This window comes from Ornithorhynchus anatinus, chromosome 10, assembly GCF_004115215.2.
Source record: "Ornithorhynchus anatinus isolate Pmale09 chromosome 10, mOrnAna1.pri.v4, whole genome shotgun sequence".
In the NCBI taxonomy this organism is placed as follows: domain Eukaryota; kingdom Metazoa; phylum Chordata; class Mammalia; order Monotremata; family Ornithorhynchidae; genus Ornithorhynchus; species Ornithorhynchus anatinus.
The window spans coordinates 47072413-47094900 of NC_041737.1; the positions used below are offsets into that span (position 1 = coordinate 47072413).

At 47.7% G+C, this 22488-nt stretch overlaps 1 protein-coding gene across 3 annotated transcripts in view; it reads left to right on the forward strand.

Annotated features, from left to right (window-relative positions):
• NRF1 (nuclear respiratory factor 1) overlaps positions 1-22488 on the forward strand; it is a 136482-nt gene that overhangs the window by 92875 nt on the left and 21119 nt on the right. For all 3 annotated transcript variants that reach the window (XM_029073292.2, XM_029073291.2, XM_029073294.2), the window contains 5 exons: positions 903-1061; positions 2313-2510; positions 3528-3629; positions 5682-5839; positions 14236-14360. In XM_029073292.2, coding sequence (XP_028929125.1) covers positions 903-1061; positions 2313-2510; positions 3528-3629; positions 5682-5839; positions 14236-14360 — 742 coding nt within the window. The remainder of the gene's footprint in view (positions 1-902; positions 1062-2312; positions 2511-3527; positions 3630-5681; positions 5840-14235; positions 14361-22488) is intronic.

The following is a 22488-nucleotide window of genomic DNA, read 5'->3' on the forward strand; positions in this document are numbered from 1 at the left end:
TATCTGCCCCAGTGCTCAGTACAGTGCTTGATACATAATAATGTTGGTTGGTATTTGTTAAGCGCTTACTATGTGCCGAGCACTGTTCTAAGCGCTGGGGTAGACATAGGGGAATCAGGTTGTCCCACGTGGGGCTCACAGTCTTAATCCCCATTTTACAGATGAGGGAACTGAGGCACAGAGAAGTTAAGTGACTTGCCCACAGTCACACAGCCGACAAGTGGCAGAGCTGGGATTCGAACTCATGAGCCCTGACTCCAAAGCCCATGCTCTTTCCACTGAGCCACGCTGCTTCTCTCATAGTATATATAGTATATATACTATACTTCTCTCATATATATACTATACTTCTCTCATAGTATATACATAGTAAATGCTATTACCATTATTACTGGTTCTTAATGGTTTCCTTTCCCATCTTATACTGAACCTCTGTCCTTGTTCTTGTCACGTTGTTGTGCATCATGGCTTCCTGTTTGGGCTTAAGCCGCCGTGATATTTGGGCTGGGGTAAATAGTGTCTTCTGAAGAATATCCAGCTCTTTGGGATGGTCATTGATCAGCAGGCTGGCAGGAGTTGGGCAAGACTAAGGTTTGATGGAACTGATCTTCTTTACCTGTTCCTGGAACCAGGATCCAGGCAGATGATCAGGACATGACCACAGTGAAACTCAATCCAGGAAAGACAATCTAAGATCAAGTCTCCGAACCAGATGGCTTCCAGGGTGAAGCCACCGTAGCTCGCCAACCCCATATAAGACCTCTCTCTCTTTAGGGTCCTCTAATGGACTCTTCCGGGGTGATGATTTCCAACTCAGAGGAGGAATCTGGTAGGGAATAAAGTTTCTGTGAGAGGAGGAACTTCTCTGGTGACTCCACTCTCCAATTCTTTCTCTTATTTAGGCTCAGCTCCGGGCCTTCATCCCAGAGATGCTGAAATACTCCACGGGCCGGGGGAAACCCGGCTGGGGGAAGGAGAGCTGTAAACCCATCTGGTGGCCAGAAGATATCCCTTGGGCAAATGTCCGCAGCGACGTGCGTTCAGAAGAACAGAAACAACGGGTGAGTGTCAACTGGAGCTCTGTTGTCCTGGGATTTTCCCTACTTGGAATCAGTTACTTGAGATGGAGGTTTTCCCCTTTGTTGAGCTGACCTCTTCCTTTGAGGCTGGCACATCTTAAGAAGGTGGGGATGAAAAGCTAAGCTTCCCCCCTTAAAAAAAAAAAAAAAATCCAGTTCTCTTTCCACTCTTTCCAGTGTTAGAAGATTTAGATTGGTTATGAATGTGCCTTCACTTCCCTAGCAGTAAGTTCATGAAGGTTAATTCTTTTACTGGGTCTTTTAAACTCTGATTAGTGCTTTGAACTCCCTTTGAAGGAAGGTCCTAAGTAAACTTGCAATATGAAGTAGTGAAGTGGTAATCTCTTCAGGGTCAGAAAAGTTGACTTAATCCTGATTAGCCAGCCTCACTGGAGTATGGGCTGCACTACACCAGGAGAGTGGGGAGCGACCAGCCTCAGGGTGTCTTTCCCATCCCTGACCCAGAGACCCCTAACTGCAAGAATAAACCAGACTGAACTGGAGGGTGAAATAACCAGTGCTCTTCTCCTCCCTTCCCTCTTTCCTTAAGGATACTGTAAGGTCTAGATTCTCCATGGGAGTCCGTAACTTGATAATTAAGAATTTTCATCTTCCTTATGGAGTTTAATTTCTGATCTCCTATTAGTCAAGAGAAACAGTGTGGCTTAGTGTAAGGAGCCCAGCCCTGGGAGTCAGAAGACCTGGTTTCTATTCCCGATCCTGACCCTTTTTGTTTTATAACCTTGGGCAAATCACTTCACTTTTCTGTACCTCAGTTTCCTCAACTGTAAAATGGAGATTAAATACCCATCCTCCTTTCTACTTAAGACTGTGAGCCCCATCTGTGACAGGGACTTGCCCAACCTGATTATCCAGCCCATCTGCCCCAGCGCTTAGAACAGTGTTAGGCACGTAGTAAGCGTTTAATAATTGCCGTTATTATTAAGTCAAAGCAAGGCTGAACTGTCCACTGAGATCAAATAGAACTGGCTAAATAAGATCCTACTGAGGTAGAAGAGAACCTGTTAGTAGATCTTCTTTAATGCCTGAGAAGATAGCTCTACCCCGAGATGGTATGCAGGCCTCTGACTTCAACTTAATCCAACCTGTAGGTCTGGCTGCCTCTTTGGTAAGTGGTGACTTTTGGGAACGGATCATTTGAGATGGGCTAAATAACAGCAGGGGTCCTGTTCTTCTCTCCCATCTCTGAATAATGTTTCGTTTTGGTGGCAGGTGTCATGGACCCAAGCCCTGCGGACCATAGTAAAGAACTGTTATAAGCAGCATGGACGAGAAGATCTGTTATACGCTTTTGAAGATCAGCAGACACAACAGCAGCCAACAGCCACACATAGTATAGCCCACCTGGTACCATCACAGACTGTAGTACAGACCTTCAGTAACCCCGATGGCACCGTTTCACTTATCCAGGTGAGTGGCATGCGTTTCCCATTTCCCCACCCCCCAGAGTAGCCTCCTCATGTCAGGGGAGCTGTTCTATTAGGCGCTCTGCCCTAGAGATGCTGTTATCTGCCTGAGACTGCAGCCTGCCCTTTACCTGCTAGCCACTTCTGGCAGTCGGGAGTAATAGGAACCGTTCCATCTGCAGTTTATTCTGCATAAAACTTTAAACCGTGCCACTTTCATTTTGCTAACCCTGTTTGGAGAAATAATTCTGGACCCGATGAGCCATTGATCTGACCCTTTAATGGCATTGCTTATGTTCTTATGTTCTTACACAGCTAAAGGAAGCTTTTCCAGGCATCAGAGCCAATCTAAAGTGGAGATTTATTGTGACTCATTTGTTACCCTTTGGTTATTATCTTTTCGTTTACTTCCACTCAGAGCCCTCATCTAGAAAATATTTCTCAGGGTTGGAGGAAGTGTAGACTATATATGTTTTATTGTTTTTGTTAAGCACTTACTATATACCGGACACTGTACTAAGCCCTGGGGTAGATACAAAGTCGGACACAGTTCACGTCCCACATGGGACTCATAGTCTTAATCATCATTTGACGGATGAAGATGACTGAGGCTCGGAGAAGTGAAGTTACTTCTCAAATTTACACGGCAGACAAGTGGTGGAGCTGGGATTAGACCCAGGTCCTCTGATTCCCAGGCCCGTGCTCTTTTCATTAGGCCATGGTGCTTCTCTAATTTGGGTGGAAATTTTGGGTGGGAGAGGAGGACAGGCTGGTTGAGGACTGTTAATGAGACTTAGCAGCTTTTCTCTTTTGAATGCTATGCTATCTAGGTGACTGTCAAGCACTGATCACAGCCTCATTTTGGACAACAGAGAGCGGGTTAACTAACTTCGAATGTGTTGCTTTCTTGTTCCCAGGATTGCCAAAGAGTTGGGATCTCACAAATTAGAGTGCCTGGGAGGATGGGGTTGGGGGTGGGGTATGAGGAATCTGTTCACAGCTGTTTTGTCCCTTTATTTAGGTTGGCACCGGCGCTACGGTGGCCACCCTGGCTGATGCCTCTGAGTTGCCAACCACAGTCACTGTTGCACAAGTGAATTACTCTGCTGTGACTGATGGAGAGGTAAGGATGAAGATTTCCTTTGTCCTCTTTTCGGTACCCCTCTACCGTGAATGGGCATGGGTATGTGTAGGGAGAAGGGAGAGTTTTGTGGCAGGTGAGTGATACGTTTCTACCAACATTTTCTGACCCTAACTGCTAGAAACATAAAGCAAGACACTGAGCCTGGGTCTCACTTAGCTACATGCTAATTGTAAGATGTGAAATGTGGGTATTATCTGGATTAGAGTTCTTAGTCGAGAGCTTTTGAATGGGTAATTAATAATTTCATAAATTTATATGTAGAATGTGTGGATTTCCAAACTCTTTATCGGTTGTCAAACTACCGTTAGCCCATTCCACTAGTTCGGAAACTAAAGGACAAAGTAAAGGAGTAACTTGTCCAGAGGCAGTGTCCAGGGATTTCTTTACCAGAATTTAAGTGTTTTGATGGAGGCAGTCATTGTGCCATAATTGAATGTGCCATAAGAACCATGATTTTGATTTTCACTCATTTGTGTAATAAAAATGAATTGGCTGTTGGGGGCCTCTGTCATCTTTTTCATCTTTGCTTCATGACTGCTGAAGGCAGTTAATTTTACCCCACTTTCCGAATGAAAAACTGGCTTGGAAAGATGGAAGTGACAAGATTACCCTGGGAAGCAGTGTCAAAGCTGGGGCTATGCCTCAGACTTCCTAATTCCTCGACTAATCTTTATTATCAGTAAGGCCCAAGCATCCAGATTCGTTCGGGGGGAAAAGAGCTACTCTTGGGCCTGACTTCCACTCCTAATCTACCCGAGAGAAATGCCCCCAAAAGCAGGAGTGGGTATTTGGGGCATTTCTCCTGGGTAGATTTATTGTTCTGGCAGTCACGTGACCCAAGCTTCCGGAGGTTGTGACTGCATAAGGATGGAGCCCAGTGGAAGAATTCAGGCTGCCGAAGGGGATGGGGTATTGGTTGGCAATAGGTGGCAGTGCTTGACAAGCTGCAAACACGACTCTGGAGCCGAATTATCTTCTGTCATCCAAACAGACTGCCTGGCTCTGCTTGCATCTCGAAATGGGCTTCACTTCCACATGGGATTTTCTGTCTTCCCTTCCATCACCACTCTGCCCTCCACCTCCCTCCCTCCCTCCCTTTTTTCCCCCCTTTAAAAGTGTTTTGTGTGGATTTCCTAGGCTCCCAGGATGACTGCCTTTATCTGTTTCCCGGAGGACGCCCTCTTTTCCTCCTCATTTTCCTCCTACTTCTCAGCCTTTCCCCTCTGCTTATCCAGAGCGGGCGAGAAAGTAAAGCATCTCCTGTCTCTTTGTGTGGCTATCAATGCTTGGGAATTTAATTTCCTCTTTAAAGAGACACCATCAGGGGCCCTAGTCCATCTCAAATGCCTTTTCCTTCTCTGCCTGCAGGCTAAAAGATTTCTGGCTGGAATGATTGCTTTCCTGGGTTGTTATTACCATTGCATTATGCCCCGGAGAAATGAAATGAATGTTGTGATATGACCAAACCCTGCACCCCCGTCCAAAAAAAAAATACAGTGCAACTCCAAGAAAAACCCCTTTCTGAGTAGTTGATGGGGCTTTGAGCATGAGTCTGATATAATCCTTCAACTCTTAGGGAGGGGATAGTAGCTTCTCATTTCCCCACTCGAGCATTGCCGTGACCTGGTTGCCTGGGAACCCCCCGGGGCTTTTTGGGGTACGGGAAGTAGATTAACAGAAGGGACACTTTCCGTCAGCTCAGTCTCTTGTGCACTGTGGGTGATGGGAATAAACCTTTCCTCTGTAGGAGATTATTTCATTGCCTTGCCCCTCTAGGCCTAAGATCCATTTTTAGCTCCATGGTAAGGTTCCGAACAGCTTCCCTTAGAAGACGAGAGCGCATCAACACCGCTATCACCCTGAGACGCAAGAACAGGGTAAGCAAAGCAGTGTGTAAGCAGGTCTATTTGCAGCATCATGCACTGGCTAGGGCCCTTTTCTTCTCCCCCACTGTATCGTTTCCCTGAAGGGGGCAAGCACTTAGGATTGTTGTGGCCAGGGCCTCTGATTTTCCTGTCTGTTTGGCCACAGGTGGAGCAAAATTGGGCCACGTTACAAGGGGGCGAGATGACCATCCAGACGACGCAGGCTTCAGAAGCTACCCAGGCCGTGGCATCATTGGCCCAGGCAGCAGTGGCAGCTTCTCAGGAGATGCAGCAGGGAGCGACCGTCACCATGGCGCTCAACAGGTAAAGGAAAACACAGGGCGCCTGGGCCTCTCCCCAGGCATCAATTGGCCTCTGGTCCTGAGGGGGTTGTCACACTCCCAGCGAGTGGGATGTCGTAGGGTGGCTTGCAGTCCCCACACACTCAATCCCCTGGCACCTACACTTTTCTAGACTTTGTCCTTCAGAGATATCCACTGAAACTAATGGTGGAGGCAAGCAGAAACATAGCATTTATAAATAGTGACTGTTTTCTGGGGTTGTAGTGACTCCTTTTTATTTTGTGAAGACTTTTTTTAACATAATAATAATGATGGTATTTGTTAAGTGCTTACTATGTGCCAAGCACTGTTCTAAGCGCAGGGGTAGATGCAAGGTAATCAGGTTGCCCCACGTGAGGTTTTCAGTCTTAATCCCTATTTTACAGATGAGAGAACTGAGGCACAGAGAAGGTAAGTGTAAGTGACTTGGACAAAGTTGCACAGTTGAGAGATGGAGGAGCCAGGATAAGAACCCATGACCTCTGACTCCCAAGCCCATGCTCTTCCACTAAGCCACACTGCTCTGTCTCCACTCTTGGAGAGTAAGCTTCTTGTGCTTAGAAGACATGTCCATTTGTTATATCTATCCAAACTCCGATTTGTGACACCATTTTTCCTATTCTTTGTGTATATAGCACTTTTGTGTTTTCCACGAGCTCCATAATCAAGTTGTAATTAACCAAAGTCAGGGGAAGGCAAGGTTCAAGAGACAGAGGTCTCGTGGGGCTTTGGGACTTGCCAGAAGATGACTTGGGACAAAGATGGAGGTCACTGAGAAAGAAGGGGTTTTAATATGAAGGAATTTCACCGAGTGGAGTTGTCCATTCAGCGTAGTACATATATGGAGTGCCTCATGAAGTGATTAGATTAATGATTCTTGCTTCTCCTAAACAGTGGTGACAGTCTACCAAGCATCACAGAACTAGTCAGTGGCCAGGTCACAAGGGGAACATACTATTCTGGACCATCCCATAATAATAATTGGGGTATATGTTAATCGTTTACTATGTGCCGATCTCTGTGCTAAGCAGTAGGATAGAGAGACTCCAATCAGACCAGGCACATGTCCCACAGTCTGAGGGGAGAGGGAGAAAAGGTATTTAATCCTCATTTTACATATGAGAAAACTGAGTCACAAAATTAAATGACTTGCTCAAGGTCACATGGGCAAGTGGCAGATCTGGGACTAGAACCCTGGTTCCATGACACTCGGCCTGTGCTCTTTCCGCTAGGCTCACGCTGCATTTTTAGACAGTTGCTTAGCCATGGAACTGAGGTTTCGTTCCTGATTTCTGACCTTATCTCTTTAAAAGTCCCATTCCCCAGGGTATAACGATCAGTTCTAGGAGCTCTCCTAAGGATTTAATTTACCTTGTCCTTGGCTGAGCATTTTTGCTGGGCACTGCCTCAGGCCTTCCACTATCAAAGGGTAGATTAAGGCAACTGTCCCATCATGAAGGAAGGGATTCCCCTTCCTGAATGTGGGGGTGGAACAGGGAGGAGGGAATGAGTGTTGAGAAAACAATTAGCAAATGTTTAACTAGCACTTTGAAGAAGATTTTGCAGGTAATCTTCCTTATCTCTTCTTCACAACATCTGGCCTTTGGTATTATTCTCCTCTCCCATTTTACAGATGACAGAATTTGAAGCCACAAGAGGGGATTTGCATGGCATAGTAGATAGAGCAGGGGCCTGGGAGTCTGAAGGACATGGATTCTAATCCCAGCTCTGCCACCTGTCTGCTGTGTGCCCTTGGGCAAGTCACTTAACTTCTTTGGGCCTCAGTTAACTCATCCCTAAAACTGGGGGGGGGGGGGATGGGGTTTAAGACTGTGAGCCCCATGTGGGATAGGGACTGTGTCCAACCCGATTTGCTTGTATCCATCCCAGCACTTAGTGCCAGACCTTGGGCAGTGTCTGGCACTAAGTAAGCATTTAACAAATACCACAGTTATTATTGTTACTACTGTTATTATTAAATGACCCCCTCATCCAGACAGTCAGGGACGGAGCTGGGATTAGCACCTCGCTGCTCAGTTTACTGGATTATGTAACTTCTCCGTAGTATGGGACTCCTGACCTCTGACCCCCGGATGTACACTGGGAACCCAGGGCAGTAGAAATCAGGGTTCCCCTTGCCTCTAGACTGGCAATGCGTCACTCCTCCCACCTGCCTCCACTGAAGTGAGGGACCGGACAACAAGTATAGAGCGTTGTCAAGGCTTCCAGCCAATAGTCGACTATTCCGGTTAAATGTGGGTGTCCTGGGAACTCCACGCACAGTGGAAAATATGAGGCACATTCCAGATCCCTTCACTGCAAGGACCGGGGAGGGAAACGGTCTCCCCGGAGGTCTTGTTAACGCACACTAATCCAGCTGCGGTAGCTCCCATGTTTATGCCAAATAAAGGGAGGGTGTAGTTTGCCTTCACAGTAGCACCGAAATGTTGAAATCCACTTGCAATCAAGTCGGCCCAACCCTTGCAAATTAGGAAAGTGGGGGAGACTGTACAGAGCGACCCTGATGAAGAGAAAGCAGCGTGGCCTAGTAGATTGAGCACAGGCCTGGGAGTCAGAAGGACCTGGGCTCTAATCCCAGCTCTGCCACTTGTCTGCTATGTGACCTTGGGCAACTTGCTTCACTTCTCCGTGCCTCAGTTACCTCATCTGTAAAATGGGAGTGGAGACTGTGAGTCCCATGTGGGACAGGGACTGTGTCCAGTCTGCTTGGCTAGTATCTATCCCAGCACTTAGTGCCTGGAACTGAGTATGCGCTTAACAAATACCAAAAAAAAAAAAGAGAATCACAGAAGGACACGCACTGGGAATAACCCACTTCTGGGGCCGGTTGAGGATGGCCTGCACCTTTGTAACCAACAGTATGGGAAGGAGAGGGAAGCTACTGAAATTGGGAGCCGGAGGGGGTGGGAGCGGGCGCCTGTGACCCCTTGAGACAGTCGTTCATTAAAACCTTTGCTCTAAACCCCATTTACCTTACTCTGGAATATGCCTCCAGAGACCTTTGTGGTTACTGCTAAACAAAATGAAAACCCTGTGCCTTTTCCACAGAGGATAAGGCCATTCGTGTCCCTGTTTCCAATCAGAGGTATTTATTGAGCATTTACTATGTACAGAGCACTGTTCTAAGCACTTGGGAGAGTACGGTGCAACAGAATTAGCAGATAATTCCTTGCTCATAACAAGCCTACAATCTAGAGGACTGACTCTCTTTATTAGTGAAGTGTTTCTTTGGGAACACATCTGAGAAATCTGGGCCTTACTGAAGTAGTGTGACCACGATTTCCGGGGCTTGGGCTCTCTTTCCTTCGGAGGCTAACACAGAGGGAATGATTCTCTAATAATCACCTGCAGGGCTGCAGCATTGTAAACAGCAGATGTGGGCCCAGGGTGAAAAATGAAAGGTGAGGTGGATAATAACAGGTTAGGGGAATGAGGCAGAGGAGCTCCTTTGTTGGGCAGGAGTCCAGCCGTTTCTACTCCACGAGAAAGAGGGGATCAGGACCAGTCCAGGGCAGACCTGTTCTCAGCCAAGTTCCGGGACCTGTCTCCCTTAGACCGGCCTAGCAAGCCTTTTTGCCAATCCCTTTTCCCCAGGTGACACAGTCTCAAAGGGTTAAAATCTACTCTCCGAGCACTTAGAACGGTGCTCTGCGCACAGTAAGCCCTGGATAAATACCACTGACTGATGGAAAAGAGCATTAAATATTTTACTTCTCGCCCGTCCAAAATTGGTCCTCGCCTCGGTTGTTTGCGGGGCTACCCCAAGGCCCACCCTCACTCTCCTTTCCTCAACCATGCTCCTTTGCAAAGTCTTTCCTGGGTGGGCATTTCCCCTGGAAGAATTTGCCCCAGAGCAGACCATGACACTTACCTGGACCTGAGGAGGCTTCCCTTGGCTGAGGAGAATTAAGGTTGTCGCTGACCCCTGCCTCTCTCTTTCGGTAAAAACAATCTTTTGTAATAGCGGGCTTTCGTTATTTCAGCTTCAGTTCCGCAGAGTAGATTTGGAAGGGCCAGAGCCTGCTGACCACGAGGAGTCAGCGTGTCTCTGGGCCCTGAACCAGCTGAACAGTGAATATTGCTTTTCCTGGCTTGGAGGGGTTGACCTCATAGGCCTTCCCCTCATTTCTAAGCCTTGGAATCTCAGCTTGCTCATACACATATCACTCCTGTTTGTTCGGAACATCTCCTTTGGCAAACGCTACTCCAAACTCATCTCCCACCACGCCCCTGTTTGGAGACTTTGGAGACTTGTCTATGGAAGGCATTTTACTCAGGGTTATGATTTGTTGTCTCTCTGAAGACTCCCGCCAGTGTGAGAGATTGCTCGCACGAGCCCGAATCCAGCGTCTCCCCGCTCTGACATCTCCATTGATTGCCGCTTAGATTACGTCATAAAGGAGCGTGGTAACATAAAGCCAGGCAGGAGTAGCAGCTAAGAACAGAGGAAAACAAAGATCTTAATTTCCTGCAAAGATCCTTGTAAATCCCCCTCCTTCTTCTAGAAAACATGACACAGCAGCCCTCTAAATAGTTTGTTGGTCAGCTTCCCGAAACGTGACAGGTTAGGGTGTTAAATGTTTTAATTGCTTTTAGGAGCAATGTGAGGCTGGCGATATTATTCACTGGTGGAAATTAAGAAAGAAGCATCCAGGCACCCAGTAATCAAGAATTATATCCTCTTTAATGAATACTCATAAAGCCCTTTGAAGCCATAAACTGCTATGTAAATGCAAGATAATAGTCTGCAGAAGAGATCCAGGTCATGGTTTTCCTCCTGCTCACATGACAGTGACTGGTTTTTGGTTTGTTTTTTTAATGGTATTTGTTAAGCGCTTACTATGTTCCAGGCACTGTAGTAAGCCCTGGGGTAGATATAAGCTAATCAGGTTGGAAACAGTCCATGTCCCACATGGGGCTCACATTACTAATCCCCATTTTAACAGATGAGGTAACGGAGATACAGAAAAGTTAAGTGACTTGCAGACAAGCGGCGGAGTGGGATTAGAACCCAGGTCCTTCTGACTTCTAGGCCCGTGCTCTAGCCACTAGGCCAGGCTACTCCTAGACTGGTGAGTGACTCATTCTGGCTATTGGCCCTCCGGTAAGGAGAATGACCGGACTACACCAGAAACCCTTTCGCTATGACTAGATGTTTCTCAGATTGGAAGTTCCCCCCGCCCTCCACCCCCACCCCACTTTTTTTGTTTATAGGAGCAAATGAATTTAAATTGAAAAATCCAAACCAGCCTCCTGCACTGATATGAAATGTGTATCAGGCTCCTCTCTGGTCTCCAGCCTCTCCCCTCTCCAGGCGGTTCTCCACTCTGCTGCCTGGATCATTTTTCTAAAACACTGTTCTCCACATGCCTCCCCGAGCCCTCAAAACGCTCCAGTTGTTATTTGGGAAGCAGCGTGGCCTAGTGGAAAGAACACGGGACTGGAAGTCCGGGAACCTCCATTGATCTGCTCTGTGGCCTTGGGCAAGTCAAGTAACTTCTCTATGCCTCAGTTTGCTCATCTGTAAAATGAGAATTAAACCCTACTCCCTCCCTCTTAGATTGTGAGCCCCATGTGGGCAAGGGATTGTGTCCAACTGGATTATCTTGAGTGCTTAGAACAGTGTTTGACACACAGTGAGTACTTAACAAGTACTATTATTATTATTCTCCTTCGCATCCAACAGAAAGTCCTGGCCATTGGTCATTGACTTTTAGGCATCCATCAGTTCTCTCTCACCTGTACACTGTCTTCTCCCACTGCACCTCAGTTCGCTTTTCATTCTTCTCAAGCACACCTTGCTGGGTCTTGTTCTCAAATCTCTGACCCTTTGTTCATGCATCACTTATGCACTTAGATCTGTGCCCTTTGGGCATTTGATATTCACCCCACCCTCATCCCCACAGCACTTATGTACATATCTATAAATGCTATATTAAATGCTATATTAAAAATTATTTCTGTTATTGCCTGTCTCCCCCTCTATACTTTAAGCTCACTGTGGGCAAGGAACTGTGTTGCTTTTGCTTAGTACAGTGCTCTGCAAGCAGTAAGCATTCAATAAATATAACTGCTTGAGATATGAGGAAGGAGGGAGTTCCAGGTAGGAGCAGGAAGGGCATCATCATCAGTGGTATCTATTGAGCGCTTATTGTGTGCAGAACACTGTACTAAACTCTTGGAAGAGTAACAATATAGCAATAAACAGACACATTCCCTGCCCACAAGGAGCTTACAGTGTAGAGGGAGAGACAGACAATATAAGTAAATCAGTGACAGTTATGGACCTAAGTGCTGGGGGCTGGTAGGGAGAATGAATAAAGGGAGCAAGTCAGGGTGACTCAGAAGGAGTGGGAGAAGAGAAAAGGAGAGCTTAGTCAAAGAGTCTCTTGGAGGAGATGTGTCTTCACTAAGGCTTTGAAGAAAGCCTTGGGTATGGTGATGGACTGCAGGAGGGCTAAAAGACCATGGAGTCTTTCAGCTCTTCTAACACTCCGAGTTGGTGTTGGTAAACAACTTGGGAAAGTTTTTCATTTTTAAACATGATTCTTCTGACAGCTGACTCCTTCACCCTGGCCACTAGAAATTCATGAACATTTGGTTCACTGAATCCTGTGCTTGAACAACACACACGCACACCCCACACCCTCCCTCATCCCCCCCACCCCGACCGGGCCCTGTCGCACCCACATGTCTCCACCATCCTCTGTGCTGCTAGTCAAATGTTCAAGTTAGCACCTTGAGAAATAACATAGCCAGGTGGATAGAGCAGGAGCCTGGGAGTCCGAAGTACCTGACTTCTAATTCAGGCTCCACCACTTTCCCGCTGTGGTACCTTGGACAATTCACTTCACTTCTGTGCCTCAGTTACCTCATATATAAACGGGGATTACGACTGTGAGCCCCATGTGGAACAGGGACTGTATCCAACCCAATTTGCTTGTATCCACCTCAATGCTCAGTACAGTGCCTGGCACATAGTAAGCACTTAATAAATACCACAATTATTATTATTATTTTTGCCTACACAAACCCGACACTCCTCCCCACTGAGAGAGACAGGGGTGGTTCTGGGGAAAATAGAAGAGGAATAAAAGGGGAGATCAGCATCCTAAACCTCCTCTAGTCCATAAGCTCATTACAGCCAGAGAATGTGTCTGCTAATTCTGTTGTATTGTTCTCGCCCAAATGCTTAGTACAGTGCTCGGCACATAGTAATCGCTCAGTAAATACCACTGATTGATTGATGAAAAGAAGTGTCTTTCTCCCCATTCTTCAAAGAGTTTGGGCTGCTGCCTCAGCACAGTTAAAGAGACGACTGGCTTTGCTGTGTTTGCAGAAACAGGGAGGTTCTGACATTTACTGCTAATTTTTAATTATTAATAAAAACTTTAGTGGTGCCTGCAGGAGCAGCCAGAATTAGAGAAAGGTTGGGAGGTGGTAGGAAGAGGTTCTGTGTAACTCCCTCTGAATCATTTCAATGTGACCCAAATTACCTTGTTTAACATTTGTTGAGTACCGGCTGGATTCCAAATCCTTATTGTTCCATTTCCTCTTTTCAGCTGGTAATTCACTTCTGCCCCCGAGAAGACTGTTTTAGATGTGGTACAAGGAGAGTAGAAGGGAAATCTTGGTAGAAAAGAAAGCATTTGTGGAGCTGGGTTATATTAGAGTTCCCTATTTAGTGCCAGATGCTCAGTGAGCATTGAGTTAAATGGGCCTTCCCCTAATAGATGTCCTCTTCTATCCAAATATGAATATCGCTATCCTCGGGAGATACTGCCATGGGCCTAGCAACATTTTGAACTCAGTACTATTTTTCTAGCAATTAAATATTCCCTGACAATAATTAAAAACGACCGATTACCAGTAATGGTGCCATAATGATTCTGATGATGCTGACTTAATTCCATTCTTAGTGCATTGTGGCTTCCTAGGACCTAACTAATAATAACAGCGGACTCCCAGGCTAGGGTCCTGCAAGGGAGCAGAAACATTGAAGCATGGTGGCCAAGTGGGAAGAACATGGGCCTGGGAGTCAGTGGACCTGGGTTCTAATCTCGATGCTGCCAGCTGCCTACAGTGCGTGAGCTTGGGAAAGTCACTTAATGTCTCTGGAACTCAGTTTCCTCATCTGTAAAGTGGGGGTTTAATCCTACTCCCTCCGACTTAGCCTGTTCAACCCACATGGGACAGGAACTGGATCTAATCTAATAATCCTGTATCCACCCCAGCACTAAGTACTGTGCCTGAATAGTGCGGTATAGGAAACGCGTAATAAATACCGTAACGAATAACGACTCTGCTTGGCTGCAACTCATCTAAGCTGTCCCCTCTGTCTTGCCCCCGGGGTTACAGTGAAGCCGCCGCCCACGCCGTCGCCACGTTGGCCGAAGCCACTCTGCAGGGGGGAGGACAGATCGTCCTGTCTGGGGAAACCGCAGCAGCCGTTGGAGCACTTACTGGAGTCCAAGATGCTAATGGTAAGAGGGCATAAATATTTGATTGGATTTCTTCTCTGTTTCCACTTAAACTCTCAAGGCATGCCTGATCATAAAAATAACCCCACCCTTCCCTTTCCCCTTTTACCTTCCCTTTCTCCCTGCACCGTCCCCTCCCCCAAAAGGGTTGAGCTTTGTAACTCCAAGTGTGGCTTTGCTTGGGCAATCATCCGGTGCCTAGAACCCCCTGATCTAGGAGGCAATGAGCTTCAATCTTCCCTCATTTTAAGTCTTTGGAAAGTGGTTTGAATAATGGTGAAGCCCAGTCACTTCTCCCACTCCCGACCGGTGCCGTCATTAGGGTTGCTTTAGGAAACAAAGCCCCTCTCGGACTTTTCTGATTTCTTTGAGCCTAGTTACCGGGGTGGGGGTGGGGGGGTTCCTTGGAGAGTGGATTTCCTTGGGAGAAGGTTTCCAAGATGAATGCAGTTTGATGGTTTCTTCGACAGAGGAGTGTTTGGGATGTCATGTGTGTGTGTTGGGGGGTGGAGGAGGGGGCAGTGTCTCTCTCTAGATCTCTGGCCTTTTTGAGTTGGCTTAGAATTTGCTGTGGGGCCATTGACCCAGCTTTTCCTTTGCCCTCTGTAAGGATTGATCATTTGATCCCATTTATCATATTTATGTGTTCATACGGTTGCTAAGAGGGACAGGGTGATCTGTTCCGCCTGTGTCGGCCAAGTGTCCCCATTTCCTGTATCCTACGGCACCTTTTCCTCGTTTGGTGCCTGAATCCCCCTCCACCGGTAAGCATCTCGACTTGCATTTCGGTAGTCCACTGTGAGCCTCGGTAACACGGAACCACCCGGCTCGTCTTCCTCGTTTAGTAAGATTGAGTTCGATGAGTTTCAAACAATGAACGGCTCCAAGGATGAGGTCATGCTTGGGCAAAAGAAAGTGCCCTGGAAGACCAATTCACAGAGCAGGATTCCTCTTTCTTGCGATGACTTTTATACTGGTCTTATAATCAAATCAAATCAAATGTTACAGTGGATGTGGGTTTTCTTCCTTTGAAGTTGCGAAGACAGAGGAGAGATGAACCAACCTACTCTTCCACAAGCCAGACAGACTTTAGGCTTTAGAAGGGCGTCAGGCAAGGCCTGAGAAATATTGATGACTAGAGAGAAAGAAGTGGAGCCGGACATTCTCTGGATGTAGGGCGGGGACAGCTTCCATGCACCAGGCAGAGCTGTCCAAGGCTATAGGAAGAGTCACATTTTGAAAGGTAGAAGGATAAACACCTGACAGGAACCTGCCCATTTTTCGAGGGCTGTGGACTTCCTTGGAAAGTTTTCCCCAAGGCCCCATTAAATCGGTACACTAAACCCGATTCTCTGAGTCACTTTCACAATCGCATAGACCCCGGGGAAAAGGAGAGCTGCTTGCCGCACCCTCAGTCTCTCTGCCTGTCTTCGCCCCAGCGCAATTAAAAACCCTGCAAGGATAAAGGGAAGGTCTCTGGATATGCGGCATTCAGCGGAAGTGCAGTTGCTGCTGTTGATTATGTAATCGGCTAAAATATTTCCCCCAGGGCTGGAAGGAAGCTTTGTTATCAATTCCGGCTGTCACTCCCTCCGTGGGAGCAGAGGGAAAGAGTGTCTGCAGGGCTCAGAGAGCTGTGACACCCCTCCTTCACCCCCTACTCCCTCACCCCACCCCACCAATCTGCTGGAAGCCAAGTAGGCGGGCATACAAGCCCAGCCTCTCCCTGGACTAGAGCGAGGCTCCATCAGGGCGCAAATGTTTAGGCATCTGACAAAGCCAGTCAGCCCTACTCTCTGGCAATTCCAATCCCTGGATACAGCAGGCTTGTTGGAAATTGAACCAGAAATGGTTCTGGGATGTTGGCCGAAACTTGGAAAGTGCCCAAGTCTGAGCTAAGGGCAAATGGTCTTGTGGTTCTCGGTGCCGGGGATGCCGTCCTAACTATAGCTGCCGGCATCTCTCACCTCAAAGGTTTGTGGGGGGTTGCTTTCGTTCCGTGGCTGCCCTCCTTTATCAATCAAGCAGTCAGTCAACCAGTGGTATTTATTGAGCACTTACTGTGTGCAGAACACTGTACTAAAGGCTTGGGAGGGTACAGTACAACAGAGTTGGTAGAACAGTTCCCTGCCCACAAGGAGCTTCAACTGATTAGGCGCAGATCTTATTCATTCAGTCATAGTTATTGAGCAGTTATTGTGTGCAGAGCACTGTGCTAAGTGCTTGGAAAGCACAATACATCTGGGAGAGACCAGTTTCCTTTAGTTTGGGAGAGCCAGGAGCCAATCTCTTCTCCCGTCACCTTCCTGCTCTATATTGGAGGCCTTTGCTCTATACTGACACCCCGCTCAAGACCCAAAAAACTTAAACAGATTCAAACCACATTTTCCCTCCTAGCCAGGAAGAGCATCTGCCCCTGAAGACTCTTTGCTCCTCTCTGTCATTCCCTGATGCTCATGTTTGCCCCCTCTGGGGGTTGTTTGTGTGTGGGGGGGAGGGGATGGTGGCAATTTAGCTGGACACCAGTGGGTCTCACTGTTGTTGGCTGAGTTTGGCAGAAAGAATGGGCTGGTGGTGGACGGTGGTACCTTTTTGCCTGGCCGTGGCCTGGAAATGGGCGGCAGCTGGGAAGAAGCTCCGGCCCCTTCAGAATTCACGGGTACAGTTGTGCTGATTACGACCCTTCCTTCTGGCACGGGGGCACTGAAAGGGAGAGATCAGCTGCCTTTCTGGCCTGAGGCGGAGGTTTGGGGTCTGCTGATGGGGGAGGGGAGTGGGGTCTGTGGCATATGGAGCCTCTGCCCCTAAGCAGCAGGACAGTGACCAATGGGAGATGGTTTTAGGAGCCAGCATTTGAATCAAAGTAGGCCATGCTAAGGGCAGAGTTGGTCAGGTTAAAAGAATCAGTCACTCGATCAGTATTATTTATTGAGCTTTTATGGTCTGCAGAGCATTGTACTAAGTGTTTGCGAGAGTACAGGTCAATAGAGTTGGTAGACAGGATCCCCACCCTGAAAGAGCTTACAGTCTAGTGGGGGCATATTCATTATAATAAATTACGAATAGGGGAGATGGCAGAGAATAGCTATTTTCGGATTATAAGGATATGTACTGTGGGATTGGAGGTGGAGTGCTTAAGAGAAACAGACCCGAGTGCATAAACAACTCTTAAGGACAGGTGAATAGGGTGGGGGAAATGAGGGGTTAGTCAGGGAAGGCTTCTTGGAGGAGATATGATTTTAGTCAGGCTTTGAAGATGTGGGGGTGGGGTGATGGTCTGTCAGATACAAAGGGGAGATAGTCCCAGGATAGAGTAAATTTGTGGACAAGGGGTTGCGATGAGTTAGACGAGATCAAGGAGCGGTGAATAGGTTGGTATTAGAGGACCAAAGTGTGCTGACTGGGTTGTAGTAGGAGATCAGCAAGATAAGGTAGGAGGGGGAGAGCCGATTGAGTGCCTTAAAGCTGATGGTAAGGAGTTTCTGTTTGATGTTGATGTGACCATTGTCCTTCCGTGTGCTTTCTCTTTGATAGTGGACCTGATGATGCTCTTATTCATTAATTGTAATATTTAAGTCCTCGCAATCTGAGGGGGAGGGAGAACCAGGTACTTTATCCCCATTTGGCAGATGAGGAAACTGAGAAGAGAAGTGAAGTGACTTGCCCAAGGTCGCACAGCAGGCAAGTGGTAGAGCTGGGATTAGAACCCGGGTTCCCTGACTCCACTGGGCCATGTTGCCTTGTTTGGAAGCCATAACAGGACTTCAAAGTGTGGCTCGGTTGAAAGATTTTCGCAAGTGACATCGCGGTCCAGGATGGGTTGACCGGAGCGAGGAAGAAGATATTGGATGAGATCAGTGCCTCGCCTACTTTTTTGTTCTTTACCCAGCAAAACCTACCCCTCTCCATGGGGCAGAGCCCCTCAATTCAATACTCGCGTTTCCACTGATCCATCTCACTCCCAAGCTGAGACTGGGTCAGTCGCATTCAGGGGGGAGGGTGGGGGAAGAGTCTCCCTGAACCCCTATTTTCCAAGAAAATAAAGGGAGAATCAGAATTGCACTTGGCTTCTGACACCCGGGAGCTGCATCAAGGCTCTGGGCCTCACTGCAAATTAACATAGCTGTCTCTCGATTATCCCCGGTAATGAGGGACAGGGAAAGCACAGATCATTGAAATCCACAGAGGATTTCCAGACCTCATTTTAGCCCTTAGTGGTAACCAAACCTTTCACTAGGGCTGCTAGCGAGTAGTAAAATTGACTGATTTCCCTTTCATCTCCTCTCTCTCCCTCTGCTCCCTCCCCCCACTCCTCTGGTGGAGATGTCAACAAGTAGCCAAATGGCCGACAGGGTAGAAAGGAGAAAGAGAAATGGCAGAGATGCTAGAGTTTGTTCTATCTGCAGGGGATGTTTTTGAAGCTCTTGGAAGTCCAGATTGATATCAAGTGTCTCTAAGATGTCAGTTTTCCACCACTTTTGCTCAATTTCACCCATCCGCTTCCCGAATGTCATTTGCCTCTACCTATATTGGTGACTTGGGTGAAATTTGTGCAAAAGGAGTAGGGGCTGGGTTGGGATGTTTTGGGAAGCTTGCTTCCTCAATGTGGTTTGTCAGCAGTTCCTATTGTGTTCCTTTCTGACCAAAGAGGGAGCATCACGTAGCTCACACAGGACTTGTCAAGCACCAACACACCTCAGATTGAGTGTGCGTTGTTTAGTTATGTGCCCTGCTGACACACTAAAAATGATCAGCTCACTATAGGGTGAACCTCACCAACCCCTTCTTCCTCCTTCCTCTCTGCTGAGTCCCTGGCTACCCACCTTGTTATGAGTTCCGTTAAGGTGTTGAAATGTACAGTAAGCTCCTTTTTATAGTAGTTTAAGCGCTTGCTGGATACCAGGCACTGTACTAAGCACTGGGGTAGTTAGAAGTTAATCAGGTCATTCACGGTCCATTACTCACACGGGGCTCACAGTCTTAATTTCCATTTTCCAGACATGGAAACTGAGGCACAGGGAAGTGCAGTGACTTGCCCAGTGTCAACCAGGAGACAAATGGCAGAGCTGGGATTAGTCACTTGGGCAAGTCACTTTGCTTCTCTGGGCCTCAGTTACCTCTTCTATAAAATGGGGATTGAATTCTGTGAGTCCCAAATGGTACAGGGACTGTGTCCAGTCTGATTTGTTTGTATCCACCCCAGTGGCTTAGTACAGTGTCTGGCACATAGTAAGCACTTATACACCACATCTACTACTCTGGTGGCTCCCAATGATTACAGCTTCTGCCCATCAACTGGAATGAAAAAGAGACTCCAATGAAGCTTTCCTCTCCACCAAGTGCTTGCCTAGGCTTTCCCTTTAATTCCCAAGCCCCCTGAGAGCCTGCCACTAGGCTTAGGGTTCGTCGTGGAGGACCCCTCCACCCCGCAGTGAACATCTCAGACTGAGGAGTCTGTTGCCTCCAGCTTACCCAGCCCACGTGTGGCTGTCGGGTGAGGCTCATCATTTAGCATACCTAGCTGTATGGGTTCTGCGTGTGGGTTCACCAGTAAGTGGGGAAATTGCTGTACTGGGTAATAGGTGGTGCTTTGCAAGGGATTCTTCCCTACTTCATCGCTTCCTCTCTCCTTTTCTCTCTCCCCCTTCCTTCCCTCCTCTTCTCCTCCCCCTCCCTCTTCTTTACTTCCCTCTCATTTTCTTCCTAAAGTCCTCTCCCTTCTCTTTCCCTTCCCTCACTCTGGTCTCCCACTCTCTTCTTCCACCCAGGCCTATCCCTCATACCTCCTTCTCTTCCTCTGCTTCCTTCTTCCTTCCTCTCCCTCTTCTCTTTCCCTCCTTCTCCCCTTCCCCTCTCTCTTCCTCCTCCCTTTCCCTCCTCCTCCTCTCCCTCAAAGCTCATCTTATACCTTTCCCCTCCCTCACTCCTCCTCTATTTCCTCCTGCCCCCACTTCTTTTTTCCTCCTTGGTCATCCTCTCCCTCTTCCCCTACTCCTTTCCCTGTCCCTCTGCACCATCCTATGGAAAGAGTTGGGAGAGAACACACTCCATTATTGGGCTGGCAGGACTTAGTCTGCCCAGCTGTCACAGCTGACGTTGTCCCGGTTTTAGCACTAGGCCAGCTCCATTCCACGTGCCCTGAATTAGGGGAAATGGACAGGAGGCCCCGGGTCTGTTTAAAAATTAAAGCTGATTACAAGGCATTAACATTACATTTAAAGAAATAGGCAACAACCCTCCCCATTTATCTTCCCTGCAAGATGTTCCTCTTTGTACTGGCCTGGCCCTAGCTGCACAGGGGCCCCCAGGCATCCTTCTTCTGGGCTCTCTTTTTTTGGCCTTTAACTTAAAAAAAGAAATTACAAGCTCAGAAAAAGACCTGTGTGGGCTGCTGCTAAAGCAGAACTCCTGTTAAAGCTAAATGGAAAGTTTACCTGCCTAACGTAGCTGCCATTAGCAAACCAGCAGGCTTTGTGATACCCTTAGAAAAAGATCTTTCTTCCATTCTTGTGTTGTTGAAGCCTGCTCTGTCCCCAACCCTGCTCCTTTTCTTTTAGCAGGCCTTGTTTTGGAGGGCCATCTAAAGGCCCATTTTCCCCCACCTAGACACCTCCTGTACTGGGCTTTTTCCAAAGGGTATTTCTCCCGTGTCATCCTCCCTCACTTTCCGTCCCCAACCCCCCCGCCCTGCAGCACATACAAACTGGCGAGGGGAGAGGGTAGTCATGGAGCAGTAGCGTTCCCCAAGCGCAGTTAAGGAAGCTGAGGGAAGGCGAATTCTGCGTCGAGAAGAGTGTGGAGTCCAAGGGTGAAAGCCAGAAACATTTCTCCCCCAACTCCACCTGGCTGAGAGAGTGTAAGTTGGCGGCCTCTTCTTGGAACCTCCCTCCACTTCCCAGCTCATTATATGTCAGTAATAATAATAATAATAATTTTAGAATTTGTTATGCACTTACTATGTGTCAAGCACTGTTCTAAGCTCTGGGGAAGATACAGCATGATCAGGTCAGACACAGTCCCTGTCCTACACAGGGCTCACGGTCTAAATAGGAGAGAGAACAAGTATTGAATCCCCATTTTACAAATGAGGTAACTGAGGCTCCGAGAAGTTAGGTGACTTGCCCGAGGTCACATAGCAGGCATGTGGTGGAGCCGAAATTAGAACTCAGACCGACTCCCAGGCTCAATCTCTTTCCACTAAGCCATGCGGCTCCTCCAAGTAGGAGGAGGAGAGTGGAGAGCTGTGCTGGTGTCATATGCTTAAATTCACGAAATAATCTTCCAGGGGTCGGGCGTTGTTGCCATTCGACTTCCCTTGTTTTGTAATACTGGAGGTGAGAGCGGGACCAGTAGGGGAAGGAAGACCTGCCAAGCCAGGACAGAAACCGGGGCAAGATCACTCACACAGGTTGACAGCGGTTTCAGTTCATTCCCAGGGCTGATTCACAGCTGGGCTAGACCTGCCTCCACTATCCAGGTGCTTCTTTGGTACCTGAAAAGAAGTAGTAGTAATAATAATAATGGCATTTGTTAAGCGCTCACTGTGTGCCAAGCACTGTTCTAAGTGCTGGGGGGTTACAGGGTAATCAGGTTGTCCCACATGGGGCTCATGGTCTTAATCCACATTTTACAGATGAGGTAACTGAGGCCCAGAGAAGTTAAGTGACTTGCCCAAAGTCACAGCACTGACAAGTGGCGGAGCCGGGATTAGAACCCACGACCTCTGACTCCCAGGCCCGTGTTTTTTCCACTGAGCCATGCTTCTTCTCATCCGTGGAAAGAATACACAGTCGGCAATTAGACATGGTCCCTGCCCTTTTGGGGGGCTCACAAAATAATGGTTGTATTAGTATTTTTTGAGTGCCCACTTGGAGTGGTGTCCTGCATCAAGAAGTGCCTCATTTCCCATTTCACGAGGAACTTCTGCTGTAACCAGGGAAGACAAATGTGAAAGTATTTACAATGAGAATGGTAAAAACAAATAATCTAGTGCACATATACATACGAGTGGTGAGAGAGTGGGTAGAGCCTTTCCCCCATCCTCCTTACCTCAGCCCGTCTAATGTGCAGACTGTAAGCAGCGTGGCTCACTGGAAAGAGCACGGGCTTTGAAGTCAGAGGTCATGGGTTT